Here is a 17,437-nt window from a genome sequence, read left to right on the forward strand (position 1 = left end):
GTTTTCTGTATTATGTATTTCAGTTTTTCTGTTAGAAAATATATTCTGTTGGTAATTTTGTGTTTTTTCTACATTTATTACATGTATGTTACAGGACGGTGTATTCATATGAAATTATAGCAGAAATAGTTTGGTATAAACAACATGACAACAACTCATTGTTACTCCGAGTGGACATGATTTGGTTTGTTCCTCCTGCGAATGTCATAGAGCCTGGGTAGTAATGTATGTGTCTGGTTGTAAAAGTTGTTGTTAATGACAACTTTACAATAATGTCATCCCTGCAAACATGCATTGATTGTTAGAGTTTGAGATTTAAATTGTTTATTGTTAATTGTAATTTTACCGACTGGATGGCTGTTTGTGTGTTGCAAAAATAAAAACTTAAAGACCATTTCCTGTAAGAAATTATATGGTTTGTGAATTTGCAGAAGCAGAAAGTTTTTCATTTTCTCATGACACGTTCCAAACATCAGTTTGACATTGTGCCAACATTTGTCCTGAGTTTAAACCAGTTAATCCGAGCAAAGGAGCCTTGGAGGTGAACAGGCAGGTGGTGTTCAAGTCCAGGATAAACATGAAGGTCATGATACATTATGAAAACACTGAGTTGCGTATGGTCTATACCCCTAAAATACACTTTAACAACACTCTGTTGCAAAATCAACACAACGCTTAATATGTTGATTAGACGTTTCATCATACATTAAACATGAAGTGTCGTCCGGCTGAACAGCAGCAGACACAACATAAACAAAAGTAGCTAATGACAGTTCTTGACAGTACAGAAGGTATATGTAAAAATAGTGCTGGAGGATCATCACCTGTCACTGTTGACACGTTCTTATTACCACTAAAGGATCCGTGGTCTTTTTCAGTGTTGAGCGGGGATTGATAATGCGACTTGATTGACATTTAAATAGCTTGACATTGCCAAGTTTGGAATGTCCGGTTTTCTCCAGCAGCTCATTCGTCTTGATAAAAGGAGCCTCAGCCTCCCGCTGGTCTTCACTTAGTCTCCCTGTCGCTGACCACTGGTGAGATCTATCATCTGCACTTCTGACACAGACATCCATCATTGGAGGAGGCCGAGAACTGTTCATCATTTTTTTGTGTGTGTGCCTTTTGATTCAATCCATCTGGGTTGTGCAGACCTGGTAAGTTAGAATCAATTTCAATTTCAATTTGAAGTGATTGGACTAAAGTGTGTCTTAGTTTTCTTGCTATTTTTGTCTTCAGGTACCAACATGAGCAGTGATGCCGAGATGGCCCAGTACGGGCCGGCGTCCATCTTTCTTCGTAAACCGGAAAAGGAGAGAGTGGAGGCTCAGAACCGTCCGTTCGATGCCAGAACAGCCTGCTTTGTGGCCGATGCCAAGGAGCTGTATATCAAAGGAGTCATACAGAGCAAAGAAGGGGGAAATGTCACCGTGAAGACTGAGGCTGATGAGGTAAATATATTTATATATTTACAATTACTGATAATAACTTTTAAAATATATTTACACTCGAAACAGTGAAAATAATAAATCCTCCATTTTTTCATTTTCATTCATTGGGTCCACATTCAATCTCTCAAGAAATCTGGTACATAACAATAAAGTAATAGATAACATAAAATAACAAATATATAAAATAAATGTAATAATAAAAATAGTAAATACATAATAAATAAATTGAGCAAAACAAATCTATCTGTATCTATATAAATATATGTGGACCAAAAATGTGTTGAAGGGAGAGTTTACTATGCCATACTATAACACAGTATTAGGGCTATACTGAAGAAGATAAAACAACTTTCAAGAATAATAGGAGAACCTGTGCTCACCGGAGCTCCAATTCTGGATCCAAAATCTTGAAACAATCTTATTGTTTCTCGAGAAACTACGAAACCACTTTGAATCTTACCCAATAACGTCACAGTCGAGCAATATCAAACATTTCCTCCTCCACTTAAGAGACTATTTCCTCAAAGTCTGTAAATTAGTTTCTCTAGAATAGATTCAGTTTCAGTCCTGATACTTATGATAATGTGACAAAAGAGGAAGTATTTTGTTATTTGTGAAACTTATACTAAAGTATAACTTAAGAAGATGCTCTACATTCCTCATTTTAACACAGGTTTCAGACTGGTCTTCTGATATTCCCTCTGTAAAATGACAGGTGGCCTAAAATAAGGTTACAACTTTCGAAATCTCATATTTTTTTCCTGATAAGTGGCCCTGATACTCAGTCCTATCCCTTTCATGCACGGAAAATTTAGTTGGTAACCATATAAGGTCTGGAGCTTAGGTTAGTCAGTTTAAAAACCGAGGCAAAACAAATGCATATAAAAGACAATATTTTAAATTTTTTCAAGCATTTCATATGAATGAAAATAATTACATCTCAGTTTTGTATTCATCAACGTTTTTCTATGTACTTTTTAAACTTGCAACGTGAGCTCCATTTTTTTAGTTCCTCATCAGATTGAATTGAATATTACATTTAAATCTTACATTTAATCTATTTAAATGTCCCTTTTTAAAATGTTACACTCTGTTTGTTCATATGCGGCTTCAATTTTCATGTTGCTGTTCTCATTTTATTTCTTAGATTGTAACAGTCAAGGAGGAAGATTGTTATCCCATGAATCCCCCAAAGTATGACAAGATCGAGGACATGGTCATGATGACCCACCTCAACGAGGCCTCGGTGCTGTACAACCTCAAAGAACGTTACGCAGCATGGATGATTTATGTGAGTAATGACAGGGATCTCTCGATGTGTCTAAGTGATTCTCTCTCCCTCACATCATCATATACTGTAAATTCTCCTCTGCAGACCTACTCCGGGCTCTTCTGCGTCACTGTGAACCCATACAAGGGGCTTCCTGTGTACGAACCCAGGGTCGTGGCGGCCTACAGAGGCAAAAAGCGCATGGAGGCACCACCCCATATTTTCTCTGTCTCTGATAATGCATATCAAAATATGCTAACAGGTAAGAAATAAAAATGCATTCACTGAGCATTTAACAAAATTACAAAGCATTGAAATCCTCTGATTGTTGTTTAAAACAGGACAAATGTTTTGATCAGGTTTGTCAGATCTATAGATAAAGTTTCTGACCTCCAAAGACAGACAAGTAGAAGACAAACAAACAATTATAAATGCTGACAAAGACAGATAATTTTAAACATACAATTACAATAAAAGTAATTTTTTAAAAGTACAATAAATAGAAACCAGTAAAATTGGATACAAATTATTGTAATTTCCGCTTTAGACCACAGTGGGTGCTATTTTACAAAAGTTACAAAATCAAAAACACCTAAAAACATAGATTTACCATTAAAAGATTTCCCAAAAATTATAATTTCATGAATACAAAAGGAAGGTGGAGGTGTTGTAAAGCCCTATAAAAATATATATTATTAATATAAGTTCATATTTCTTCATCACTGACAGATCGTGAGAACCAGTCTGTCCTGATTACGTGAGTCTGTTACATTTACGTTAAAGATTTCCCTCTAAGTTAATCATTTAAACGAGTAAGTATGTTTTTGAAAATGACTTCAGACCCCTTTTACTATTTGTTCGCAGTGGAGAATCTGGTGCAGGAAAGACTGTCAACACCAAACGTGTCATCCAGTACTTTGCGACAATCGCAGTGGCTGGAGGTGGTGACAAGAAAGAGCACTCATCTGGAAAAATTCAGGTGGAACAAACAACACAAATCCAACTCATAACAAGATTAAATATAAATAAAACATGTTACTCTGATTAATCTGTCTGTGTTTTCCAGGGGACACTGGAAGATCAAATCATTTCGGCGAACCCTTTGCTGGAGGCTTTTGGGAATGCCAAGACTGTGAGGAATGACAATTCCTCAAGATTTGTAAGTATGACCTCTAATAAAAGTAAAGGATATTATATTATATACTGTTTGTTTTAATGTGTAATTTTCCAGATTTTTATATGTCATAGGGTAAATTCATCAGAATTCACTTTGGAACAACAGGGAAACTGGCTTCCGCTGATATTGAAACCTGTAAGTGTGTCTTTCCAGATGAATAATACTCACTATATGTAAACTTACAATTGTTCATTTATTGTTATTTGATTTGGAATTTCATTTAGACCTATTGGAAAAGTCAAGAGTGTCATTCCAGTTGTCTGAGGAGAGGAGCTACCACATTTTCTATCAGATAATGACTGGACACAAACCAGAGCTCATAGGTACAGTGAATCCATTATATCTTGTCTTATAAGTTAGTTCTTTTTACTGTTTGCATGTAATTGTATCTGTTTGTCTCTCACAGAAATGCTTCTCATAACAACAAACCCATACGACTTCCCCATGATAAGTCAGGGGCAGATCAGCGTGGCCAGCATTGACGACAAAGAGGAGCTTTTGGCCACAGACGTGAGCGTTCTTCTGTCATTAGATTTGACTTAACGGCATTTAGATGCATTTTATTGGCTTAAATCAATGCTGTTATTTTGATTGAGCAGACCGCCACTGATATCTTGGGCTTCACCAGTGAGGAGAAACTCTCCATCTACAAGCTCACTGGGTCTGTGATACATTTTGGGAACATGAAGTTCAAGCAGAAGCAGCGGGAGGAGCAGGCGGAGCCCGATGGCACCGAGGGTGAGACTTTACCCTTGCGTTGTTTTGTCACAGGTAAAGAGATGCAGACCGAATAAATAAAATTGTTCGTTTTTTGTCTCTCAGTTGCAGACAAAGTCGCTTTCCTCATGTGCCTGAACTCTGCTGACTTACTGAAAGGCCTTTGCTACCCGAGAGTGAAAGTGGGGAATGAATATGTCACCAAAGGCCAGACAGTACCCCAGGTACACAAAGAGTTATTATGAATTATCCCTACATAGGAAATAACGAAAACATTGAAAACAGATATCACTGTGATGCTAAGTGGCAAGGTATTCCCCCCCCCCCGCACCAAACCTGTTGTTTTTGTTTTGTTTGTTCTTGTATGTGATGAGGCTGTTCTAATCGACTTAGAGTCAAAACCTCATGAACGCTCAAATATCTTTACAATTACTTACAACTACCAATTTTGAGTATTGGGTTGTTGGATGGATTGGTTCTATAGACTGTACAAAAAAATGTGACGCCATGACAGTTCCCAAAAAGTGAAGCCAAAACATCTCGATCAGCCCCTGGTGGCTGGCTGCAGTATATGTTATAAACCCTCCATCCTCCATGTTAGCAGATGGGACATGGACCAAAGTAAAAAGTCAAAATACACATCAAATACATTTTTCTCGAAGATGGTTTCTGTCAGTTTTGGTAGTTCTTCTCACACGTATGTTCATGATTCCAAGTGTTCATGTTTCTGAAAGGTTTGGTTATAATTATTGATATGAGATGATATAAAAACAGACTGTTAGACTGATATTTTGGCTTCATTTATGGTCAGTGGGAGGAAGTGGAGACGTGTCGTCCATCTTTAGATACTGCCAACGATTGGTTGGGGCAAAAACATAAAAACCTTGGACAAATATCAGACGAGGAGATTGTTTTGCTCTGTAAGCGTATTGTATGTTTTATTAAGCCTGTTTGCATATAGATCTATGTTTGTGTATCTTCAACACCTCCTGATCAGGTCACCAATGCAGTTGGTGCTCTGGCAAAGTCTGTGTATGAGAAGATGTTCTTATGGATGGTCATACGAATCAATGAGATGCTGGACACAAAGCAGCCCAGGCAGTTCTACATTGGAGTGTTGGACATCGCTGGATTTGAAATATTTGATGTGAGTTTGGAGTCTTAAGTTCAGTAGAGTCAGTTGACGTCGATGGTTATCAAGTTTTTGTGGATGTGTCATAAGTTAATAGTAATTGTTGTCTCAGTACAACAGCATGGAGCAACTCTGCATTAATTTCACCAACGAGAAGCTGCAACAGTTTTTCAACCACCACATGTTTGTACTTGAGCAAGAAGAATACAAAAAGGAAGGGATTGATTGGGAGTTCATTGACTTCGGTATGGACCTGGCAGCCTGCATCGAGCTCATTGAAAAGGTAGGATTAATCTCACGCCCAATTTAATATTTGACTTACTTTCAAACACAACATCTCACATGTACCTGTGATCTATTCAACAGCCGATGGGCATCTTTTCCATCCTTGAAGAGGAGTGTATGTTCCCCAAGGCCTCAGACACTTCCTTTAAGAATAAACTCTATGACCAGCATCTCGGAAAGACGAATGCTTTCCAAAAGCCAAAGGTTGTCAAAGGGAAGCCCGAGGCTCACTTCTCTTTGTTGCACTACGCCGGCACCGTGGACTACAACGTCACCGGGTGGCTGGAGAAGAACAAAGACCCGCTGAACGAGTCTGTGGTGCAGCTTTACCAGAAGTCGTCAATGAAGCTTCTGTCCTTCTTGTATGCCTCCTTTTCTGGTGCTGAAGGTTAATGTTTGAATTATTAGTATCAGTGACAGAAGCTAAAATCCTTGAGATAGTCGAAGGATAGCTTTGAATTTTGTCAAGCGAGCCCCACCATGGGCCAGGCTTCATTTGTAAAGGATGACTAATTTTTCTGTTTACTTTGTAGAATCAGGTGGTGATGCTGGAGGTGGAAAAGCAAAGAAAGCTGGAAAGAAGAAGGGTGGCTCCTTTCAAACAGTGTCTGCTGTTTTCAGGGTACAAATTGCAATAAATATATGTTGATATGATTTTTTGGCCCAAAATGATCATCCAAGGTGGTGCCTTCATGTAGTTTTCATCTACAGTAAATTCCATTTGTATAATATTAATGGTTGGTTGGATTGTTGAATATATGGGGCAACTAAGTAAGGAGAAACAAAGAATAAAGAAACTTGATAGGAAGGACCATTCTAAATGTCTGATATCCTCAAATTAAGGTGCAATGGTAATTATGCATTTGCAGGAAAATCTGGGAAAACTCATGACAAACCTGAGGAGCACTCACCCTCACTTTGTGCGCTGCCTGATTCCAAATGAGGTTAAAACACCAGGTACAGGTTTAAGAACAAGTACTTTATATCTCCAAATTCAAGTGTGATATTCACTTATGCTTCTGGAGTTCATTTCCAGTCAATTCATGTTGATATGTCTTCAGGTATCATGGACAATCACTTGGTCATCCACCAACTACGCTGTAACGGTGTTTTGGAGGGTATCAGGATTTGCAGGAAGGGATTTCCCAGCAGGATCCTTTATGCAGACTTCAAGCAGAGGTAAAGAAAGATAAAAGAATTATATATTTCTAACTAATACTCGCACTTTCCTCTACACCATTCCAGATTGTGATGATGTGTCTGAACAGGTATAGAATCCTAAATGCGAGTGCCATCCCAGAGGGACAATTCATAGATGGAAAGAAGGCATCTGAGAAACTTCTTGGTTCAATTGACCTTGACCACACGCAGTACCGATTTGGTTCTACAAAGGTATGTGTTCATTACCCTCATTGGGGGAAGTTATAAAATCCTTTGAACCACTGAGAATACTCTTAACGCGAAGCAAAATTATTTATTTTAATGAACTGAATGCAGCATTACAGAACCATGTTGTTGTAGGTCTTCTTCAAAGCTGGTTTGCTTGGCACTCTGGAGGAGCTGCGAGATGAGAAACTAGCTTCTCTGGTGACACAGACTCAAGCACTGTGTCGTGGTGGTCTGATGAGAAAAGAATACAACAATCTGATTGCAAAAAGGTAATATTATCACCAAAAATACCCTGTATTTGTCAAGGACATTAATATACCACTAATACCGTTGTTGCTGTATATGTGACAGAGATTGCGTCTGGATTCTGCAATACAATTTGCGCTCATTCATGAACGTGAAACACTGGCCATGGATGAAGCTCTTTTTTAAAATAAAGCCACTTCTAAAGAGTGCAGAGACTGAAAAGGAGATGGTGACCATGAAAGAGGACTTCGTCAAGTGCAAGGAGGATCTGTCAAAGTCAGAGTCCAAAAGAAAGGAGATTGAAGAGAAAATGGTTTCTCTGCTGCAGGAGAAAAATAACTTCCTCCTGCAAGTACAGGCTGTGAGTATCCCAGCAAATGAAATGAACTGATCTCAGGCAAATCAGTCTCCAAATGACAGTACATAAGTGTTGTTGTGTTTTTCTTAGGACTCCGAAAATCTCTGCGATGCAGAGGAGAGATGTGAAGGCTTGATCAAAAGCAAAATCCAGCTTGAGTCCAAACTCAAAGAGGTGACCGAGAGACTGGACGATGAGGAGGAAATAAATGCTGAGTTGACCGCTAAGAAGCGGAAGCTGGAGGACGAATGCTCTGAGCTTAAAAAAGATATTGATGACCTAGAAATGACCCTGGCTAAAGTGGAGAAGGAGAAACATGCCACAGAAAACAAGGTTTGTGATATCACTTGGACGACTGGTTCTGTTTACCTCCTACTTAATGCTTTATTATAATGGTGGTGGATTTTTGATGTATGGATCATTTAATATAAATTGATGGAGGTAAGTGCTCGACTGAATGCCAGTCTTCTGCAAAAACTACCAAACTGATTTCCATGAAACTTGTTGGAAAGCTACGCTAAAGGTCAGGGAAAAACCAGTTAAATTTGTGCGCTGATCCAGATCAAGGGGTTGGATTTTGTCACTTTCTTTTTTAAGTTTGTGAGAAAGGGCATTTTCAAACATGGAAATGATTTATGGATCTTGATGAAAGAAATCAGGTATGTTTAGGTGACTAAACAATGTGTGCAATTTGGTGCAGATCCCAATCTGGATCTAGTGAATGTTAATAAGGCGACTGCTGGGCTTTGGCATGAGATATGCACTCTTCTGAATGCCATCTAAGTGCCATTCTAGTTAAAATAATAAGTTGATAACTGTGTAGCCATAAAACATATATATGTGTTCTCTGAATTCCTGATAGGGTTTGTTTCATTTCAGGCTTTCAATTGTATTGCATGGCTATTGCCTGTTGCAGGTCAAAAATATAATCGAAGAGCTGGCAGGTCAGGATGAAAACATTGGCAAACTGACCAAGGAGAAGAAAGCTCTTCAAGAAGCTCATCAACAGGCTCTGGATGATCTTCAAGTAGAGGAAGACAAAGTCAACTCTCTGACCAAAGCCAAATCTAAGCTTGAACAACAAGTGGACGATGTGAGTTGCTCACACAGGCATGTACCGACACTGACACTATACTCAACATTTTACTTAACCTTGTACCACTTGCTCTCCAGCTTGAGGGGTCACTGGAGCAAGAAAAGAAGATCCGCATGGACCTGGAAAGAGCCAAGAGGAAGCTCGAGGGAGATCTGAAGCTCGCACAGGAATCTCTGATGGATCTGGAAAATGACAAGCAGCAATCTGAGGAGAAAATGAAAAAGTAAGATTTGATCATTGGCAATGTGTGTGAGGGAAACAAGTTTGCTTTGAAACTACTTTTCGGTTTTCTTACCCACAGAAAAGAATTTGAGAACGACAAGCTGCTCACCACCATTGCAGACGAGCAAGCAAATAATAATCAGCTTCAAAAGAAGATGAAGGAACTCCATGTAATAAAGCTCTAATTCAATACTTTGATCAGATTCATTATTAACAACTCACCCCTCATCATGGAATATTGCATTTTCTGTTTTTAAGGCCCGTATTGAAGAGCTTGAGGAGGAAGTGGAGGCTGAACGAGCGGTTCGGGCTAAGATCGAGAAACAGAGGTCTGACCTCACCAGGGAGATCGAGGAGATCAGTGAGAGGCTGGAGGAGGCAGGAGGATCCACCGCCGCACAGATCGAAATGAACAAGAAGCGTGAAGCCGAGTTCCTCAAAGTACGTCGTGACCTGGAGGAGTCCACCCTGCACCACGAGGCCACGACCGCTGCACTGCGCAAGAAGCAGGCGGACAGCATTGCCGAGCTCGGAGAGCAGAACGACAACCTCCAGCGAATCAAACAGAAGCTAGAGAAGGAAAAGAGCGAATTAAAGATGGAGATTGATGATTTGGCCAGCAATATGGAAACAGTTGCAAAAGCAAAGGTGGGATTTATAAATGTGAAATATTGTATTTGACCATGAGGGAACTTCAAACTGATTTAATTGCTTGAATGTCTCATTTGTGATGGTTGGATATTTTCACAGATCAACCTGGAGAAGATGTGTCGCTCACTTGAGGATCAGCTAATGGAGCTAAAGACCAAGAGTGATGAAAACACGAGACAAATTTCTGATCTCACCAATCAGAGGGCCCGTTTTCAAACTGAGAATGGTAGTTCTGTCCTTCCCTTTAGTTTAATTCATCCAAATCAGGACTTTTAACTAAGATGTGATTTCTTATTTGTCGTCATAGCTGAATTTTCGCGACAAATGGAAGAGAGAGAGAGTCTCATTTCCCAACTGACGAGAGGAAAACAGGGCTTCACGACACAGATTGACGAACTGAAACGCCGGATTGAGGAAGAAACAAAGGCAATAAAGGCTCACACTTAAAACACAATCGCATCTCTGGTTTCCTTGATTTTTCTTTCTCATGAGCTTTTGTGTCGATGTCCTCCTCACAGGCTAAGAATGCCCTGGCTCACGGTCTGCAGTCGGCTCGTCATGACTGTGATCTGCTTCGGGAGCAGTATGAGGAGGAGCAGGAGGCCAAAGCCGAGCTGCAGCGGAGTTTGTCAAAGGCGAACACCGAGGTGGCTCTGTGGAGGAACAAGTACGAGACTGACGCCATCCAACGCACCGAGGAGCTCGAGGAGGCAAAGTAATTGAATATTTAGATTGATGTATTGGGCAGATATTTGCTTTAAAGCTGCATTAATCTTTAGGTCTGTATTCACAGTATCAAACGACTATTACGTGAAAGGTGTCACTCTTAAATGATTTAGCTAACACTGTTGACTGCTAACATGGAGGAGTCCAGGTTTATGACTTATACTGCAGCCGGCCACCAGGAGGTGATCAAAGTTTTCGCTTCATTTGTTGGGAGCTGCCATGTCGTCCAATTTCATGTCGTCAATGGTTTATTCAGACAACCACCTCTCACAAATTATCTTTATTTGAGCTGTAATGCAGATAATTTATATTTTAGACATAATTCTTTTTTGTTAGTTTTTAAAAAGCACCATTTTAAAGGGGGTTGTATCCAAAGCTTTAAGGGCTGTTTTTTCTCCCCTTTCTATTTAATTCTGGTTTGTTGTATTCTCACTGACTGTATTTTTTTAAAGGAAAAAGCTTGCCCAGCGTCTCCAAGAGGCTGAAGAGCAAATCGAAGCAGTGAATTCTAAGTGTGCCTCACTGGAGAAAACCAAACAGAGACTTCAGAATGAAATGGAGGATCTCATGGTGGATGTGGAAAAGTCCAACAGCTTAGCTGCTACCCTTGACAAGAAGCAGAGAAACTTTGACAAGGTATTTTCTTTGACAATTAAATTCAATACCAAAACATTCGTTTCTGTTACATCATTAATGGTAAAAAACGTTATTAATTCAGATTCTAGCTGAGTGGAAGCAGAAGTTTGAGGAGACTCAGGCAGAGCTTGAAGGTACTCAGAAAGAATCTCGATCTCTGAGCACCGAGCTTTTCAAACTGAAGAACTCATATGAAGAAGCTCTGGATCATCTGGAGACATTTAAGAGGGAGAATAAAAACCTGCAACGTGAGTGAAACCTAACTCTGAGGTAAAAAGATGTTATATATATTTCAAAACCACTATAATGTGCCATCTTTTGAAATGCAGAGGAGGTCTCGGATCTGACAGAACAACTTGGAGAGAGTGGGAAGACGATTCATGAGCTGGAGAAATTCAAGAAGCAAGTGGAAACGGAGAAATATGACATGCACACTGCCCTGGAGGAAGCTGAGGTACCCAATACTGAAAACATAGGCACCCAGTCATATTAGGTTGAACACCAGAGCTTGCAGATTTGTTGTCGGTGAATAGTAATACAGTTGCATGGTACAAATGCGGCAAACTGCCTTACTTGTCCGTCTATGGTCGAGAACTCAAAACACTTCTAAACACTTTGTTTGTGAGCATCATCCATTAACACAGCAAAACAATGTTCTTGCTTTACTCAACTGGTCATGACAACATGTACGTGTGAAAACTAAACTGTTTTTAAGGCCTCACTGGAACAAGAGGAGTCAAAGATCCTGCGCGCACAAATGGATCTAAACCAGGTGAAGGCTGAAGTGGACAGAAAAGTGGCGGAGAAAGACGAGGAGATCGACCAGATGAAGAGGAACTACCAGAGGGTGATGGAGTCCATGCAGGCCACTCTGGACGCTGAGGTGCGGAGCAGGAACGACGCCCTGAGAGTGAAGAAGAAGATGGAGGGAGACCTGAACGAGATGGAGATCCAGCTGAGCCATGCTAACAGGCAGGCGTCTGAGGCCCAGAAACAGCTGAGGACCATTCAGGGGCAACTCAAGGTACAACTACACCATTGTTTCATTCACCGTTGTTTACATCTCTTACCAGTAATATATTCTTCTTAAATTTGTAAAATGTATTCTTGCTAAATATTTTGCTGCTTCGGTTAATAGTTATTATCAATAGGTAGTTAATTTTGGTCAATAGAAGCAAAGAGATATTGCAGTGTAATGTAAATCACTGCTCTCATTGCAGCTCCTCTCATTGTTTTACCATGACTTAGTATTTTGCATTATCTTGTCATTAGCATTATTAATAACAAATCATTATTATTGCCTCTTTGAATTTTTTCTGTTTTATCAAAAAACGCAGATGAAAGAGCAAAGAAACAATCGCAGGTTGAGAAAAAAGTGTACTGCATAACAGATTTTTCGCTGATTGTCTAACCTCAGTAGAGCTAAGCTAGTAAGGCTACCAGAATCTATCTTACTGATGCAATCCAATCAGTCTCTTGAGAGTTTCCACACTGAAGCACCTCACAGGTTTCATCGTCTCACATCGTCAAACAGTGAATGTCTACAAAATTCTATTGCAACGCATTCTTTGCTGAGAAGTTTCACTCACACCAAAGCAACTTTGGGTTCATTCTCTGGGGACCATGAAGTTGCTGTGAAATTTCAGTCTGGACCAAACTGGTCAACTGACATATTTTGATGCTCACCATCACTTAAGATTCAAAAACTTAGCAAACTCTAGATGCTGCAATGTTAATAGATTGATTAAAACCTAAATTGCGAAAAATGGTAATTAGCAGAAGTCTGTCTGTGTGTGTCAGACCTGCGGTACGCTGGCCGGCAACCTGCCTCTCCCCCAATGTCAGCTGGGATTATTGGCTACAGTCTCCCTCAACGATAAGCGGTTTAGATTATTAGCAAAGATTTTGACACTTCCGATTAAGTGGTGCTAAAGAAAAGATTGGGTGGTCACCATCACCTTTAGGAACCACCCTCTGGAGATGATTACATTTTTATATTTTGGTCAAAGTTTGACCTGATAGCTGTGATATTATGCTCTGGGCTAATGTGGACAAATTAACTAACCAACCAAACATCAGGCATCGACCTCCTTGGTACCCTGTCGCAAGCGAGACAGAAAGCACAGCTAAGCATTGTCAGCATAACCAAGATGCGATGCATTTTCAGGACGCCCAAATCCACTTGGATGACTCGGTCAGAGGGGAGGAGGATATGAAGGAGCAGGTAGCCATGATGGAGCGCAGAACGGGCTTGATGCAGGCGGAGATCGAAGAGCTTCGAGTGGTCGTGGAACAGACGGAGAGGAGCCGCAAAATAGTTGAACAGGAACTGGTTGATGCCAGCGAGAGAGCAGGACTTCTTCACTCTCAGGTAGGTTTCAACTACAAGCATTGACATACTGAACAAATCCCTCTGATTTGCATTACCTCTACAACATTTGCGTCATCTTTTGCAGAACACCAGTCTTCTGAACACCAAAAAGAAGATTGAAATGGATGTAACTCGACTGCACGGTGAGATAGAGGAAGCCGTTCAAGAGGCCAGGAATGCAGAGGAGAAGGCCAAGAAAGCCATTACTGATGTAAGGGGATTTTACGGGCTTCTTATTTTTCCTTTTTATGAGATTACGAAATAAATCAGTAGTACGGTTGTGATGCCTTTAGGCTGCCATGATGGCTGAGGAGCTGAGGAAAGAGCAGGACACCAGTGCTCACCTGGAGAGGATGAAGAAGAACCTGGAGGTCACAGTGAAAGACCTGCAGCATCGATTAGATGAGGCTGAAAACTTGGCCCTGAAGGGAGGGAAGAAACAGCTTCAGAAGTTGGAGGCAAGAGTATGTATGCTGTCTGTGTCTTCTTACAACTCACAATTATAAACCATGACATAACCCTTCACACATTGAGAGGTGGATGAAAAGAAAAATGCAACGAATGTAAAATCCCATGATCAACTCATGAGTTGGTTGGCCATTCATGCATTTATCATGCGTGAAGTTCAATCATCTTCTTTGGGATGGTAGCAGGACTTCAATTACCCATGGTCCTCATTGTCAATCGGAATCAGAATCCTATTAATTTAGGTAGGTTGTCCCATTCAAGGAGTTTGCTTTGGTGTTTAAGTGGAAAAATAAGGGGAAATGTAAAGCAAATTAATAAAGAAGAGCTGAAAGTACAGAGAGAAAAATAAAGAATAGGAACTTAAAGTACAAGAGTAACAACTGACAAACTATACAATAAAATTAAAAAGGAAAAAATACATACAATGTTTATGATATGAAAATATGTGAAATATGTAAAATAATCTCCATCAATGATGCTGGTTATTTTCATCATTATTGGATTCTTAATTTGTTTCCATAAAATACCTGTTGGAATTTTAAAGAGGCTGAATGTAACATATTTAATTGTCCTGTTGTTTCAGAGAAAGACCCAGACCCTAAATGATTAAAGCAGTTACTTGATCATCAAGACAGTTGTGTGAACGTTTTCATCCTCATCGTTATGTGTTTCATGCTGCAAACATAGAATCAGTTGCTCACAAGAAGGCTGCAGCCAAATTCATGTTTCAGTCTTTGGAAGTTTGTGACTCTTGTGACTCATAAATACAACTCTCTTATAATGACATAATCTATTCTGCTCTCGTACTCAGGTCCGTGAGCTGGAGAGTGAGCTTGAAAACGAGCAAAAGCGTTCCACTGAGTCCATCAAAGGAGTCCGCAAATATGAGAGGAAGGTCAAAGAGCAGACCTATCAGGTAAATCCAAGTTTCTTTATGTTTGTAATCAATGCAACCTCCTGCCACATGATTATGATGCTGTCCAAACAAAAGAGTCCTGAAAACAGAATCCTTGAGTGTCCTGTAACCTGAGGGAAATGTGTCTTTGCTCCTTTCAGTCTGAGGAGGACAAGAAAAACATCGTTCGACTGCAAGATTTGGTCGACAAGCTCCAGATCAAAATGAAGGCCTACAAACGACACGCTGAGGAAGCTGTCAGTGAATCTCTACCCTGTCAGTTAAAATAGAAAAATGACTTCAGAGATTTGTTGTGTGATCACCAATACATTAAACATGGTTGATTCGCAGGAGGAGCAGTCTAACATGCACATGGCGAGATTCAGGAAGGTCCAGCACGAGCTGGAGGAGGCGGAGGAGAGAGCTGACTTGGCCGAGTCTCTGGCCAACAAGATGCGAGCCAAGACCCGTGAAATCGGGACAAAGGTACTGAGCTGCTTATATTTGAAATAAATCTTAAGTATAAGTCTATAAAGAGTGAAATATTGTTATTGAGACAGTTCTTCTGCTTGTTGTAAAAAGTTTGACTGGAACTCAGTGACAGTTGAGAAGTTAAAGGAGTTTTTTTTCAGTTTTACTTTCCTCTTGTGCGTTATATATGTTTTTTTGTGAATGTCAAAGTTCTGCAAAGTTAAAAAGCCCAAAGTCCGCCACTAAAATTCTGCATCATCTTGACGTCACATGATCACCCCACATTTGCATAACACATGACTAGCGGCTAGTCTGTCACGCCCCCTAACCAAGCCAGGTACAGCAAAAGTAGAGGCTCACATTTCTTACACATGCTGGAGGTGGTTGACCAATCAGAGCAGACTGGGCTTTATTGGGATGGGGGTCTTAAAGAGACAGGTGCTAAAACCGGATGTGTTGTTTTGGTCAGAGGCTAAAAGGAGGAGCTGCAGCAATGGACAGTATGAGGAACGTGATGTGTTTTCTCAACGTTAGAGCATGTAAACCTTTTCAGGTAATAACACAACTTAAAATGATTCGACTGAACATGAGCAGAATATGTGTCCTTTGAACACAAATGATCGAATACGATTAACAATCAGAGTTTTTGTCCAAGAGTCATAGAATTGATACTGCATGAAAAACATGCTTTTTTCATAAAATAATTTCGATGTGTTTTGATTTTATGATTCACGTTGATATTAGTAATATACTATTATTTTAAGATGATGTATTAATTAACACAGATTTCATATAAATGTGTTTGTTTCCAGGCTCAAGAGGGACAGGGCGAGTGACAGAATGTGGAACAAGACTTTACCTGCAGTTCTAAACACCCTATCTTATAAGAGTGCATGAAAGTCATGTGAACAAATTATATATAGCGTATGCAGTCGTTTACTGTTTACCATATGAATATCACAGCATGACAACATATATCAGTTAATTTTACCAAAACGAACTCAAATAATTATCTGTCAAATTAGTGAACACTGTCATTCATACAACATTTAGTATTTATCAATTATTTGAAAATAGTCATATTGATGACATTCAAAAATGTCATCAAATTAACAAATAAATAAACAAATGACAAATGATCAACACTATTAACTGAAACCTTGTTCATGAGTTAATAAAATACTGTTCTACACTCATAATCAATTTGAAAAGCTTTGGTTTTCAGCTCATGCTGTCAATCAATCAACCAATCAAATTTTATTTGTATAGCCCATATTCACTAATCACAATTTGTCTCATAGGGCCTAACAAGGTGTGACATCATCTGTCCTTAACCCTCAACAAGAGTGAGGGGAATCAAAAAACCTCTTAACAGGGGAAAACCACAGAAACCTCAGAGACATCGCTCTCCCAGGACACACAGAAGTGGAATAGATGCAATAGATATTTACAACATTAGTTATAAGAAATTGTTTTTAACATAATGGAAAGTGTGTCAAGTGTTTATAAATAAGAAAAGGTTTGATAAAGATGAAGGGAGCAGCAGTGACACCTGAAGTGGAGGAGTTATTGCCAGTAATGGTAGAATATGTGAGTAGGCATATTGTATTTTAAGCTGTATTGTAATCATAGTCCATGATCACAGGCCACCACGATCATGATCCATCACCATGATCGACAATCCAGCATCAAGATCCATGATCAGCTGCCTTACATCTAAATCAGTGTGTCCCATGAATAATATGTTTTCAGCAGCTATGAAGCATTTGTTATTATTTGATTTGTGCTTTATTATAACTCTTGATAACTTGATGCTTTGAATATATATATATATGCACAACTGTGCCACACAAGATCAGAAAGGTTTTTCTCTAGT

The 17,437-nt window shown here is 39.6% G+C and overlaps 1 protein-coding gene across 1 annotated transcript; it reads left to right on the forward strand.

Moving 5' to 3' along the window:
• The first annotated feature begins 1,247 nt into the window (after positions 1–1,247).
• LOC117766951 (myosin heavy chain, fast skeletal muscle-like) lies at positions 1,248–16,508 on the forward strand. The gene is made up of 39 exons (XM_034594395.1): positions 1,248–1,451; positions 2,599–2,742; positions 2,827–2,983; positions 3,451–3,478; positions 3,586–3,700; positions 3,788–3,880; positions 3,970–4,033; positions 4,123–4,221; positions 4,305–4,408; positions 4,498–4,636; positions 4,721–4,839; positions 5,613–5,762; positions 5,860–6,030; positions 6,114–6,420; positions 6,566–6,654; positions 6,902–6,989; positions 7,094–7,211; positions 7,301–7,424; positions 7,554–7,690; positions 7,773–8,028; positions 8,116–8,358; positions 8,942–9,118; positions 9,199–9,344; positions 9,423–9,513; positions 9,602–9,991; positions 10,094–10,220; positions 10,302–10,420; positions 10,513–10,709; positions 11,173–11,356; positions 11,439–11,604; positions 11,686–11,810; positions 12,072–12,380; positions 13,524–13,727; positions 13,813–13,938; positions 14,021–14,191; positions 15,007–15,111; positions 15,252–15,347; positions 15,442–15,576; positions 16,374–16,508. Exons 1-39 carry the CDS (start codon positions 1,248–1,250, stop codon positions 16,395–16,397), a joined length of 5,841 nt encoding a protein of 1,946 aa, XP_034450286.1. The 3' UTR covers positions 16,398–16,508.
• The last annotated feature ends 929 nt before the right edge of the window (positions 16,509–17,437 follow it).

The sequence above is a fragment of the Hippoglossus hippoglossus genome, chromosome 8 (genome assembly GCF_009819705.1).
Source record: "Hippoglossus hippoglossus isolate fHipHip1 chromosome 8, fHipHip1.pri, whole genome shotgun sequence".
Classification (NCBI taxonomy): domain Eukaryota; kingdom Metazoa; phylum Chordata; class Actinopteri; order Pleuronectiformes; family Pleuronectidae; genus Hippoglossus; species Hippoglossus hippoglossus.

Coding starts and splice junctions, on each gene's coding strand:
- LOC117766951 (XM_034594395.1), top strand. CDS start 1,248: ATGAGCAGTGATGCCGAGATGGCCCAGTACGGGCCGGCGTCCATCTTT. Junction 6,990..7,093: donor AAATGAGGTTAAAACACCAG/GTACAGGTTTAA, acceptor ATATGTCTTCAG/GTATCATGGACAATCACTTG. Junction 11,357..11,438: donor AGCAGAGAAACTTTGACAAG/GTATTTTCTTTG, acceptor TTATTAATTCAG/ATTCTAGCTGAGTGGAAGCA.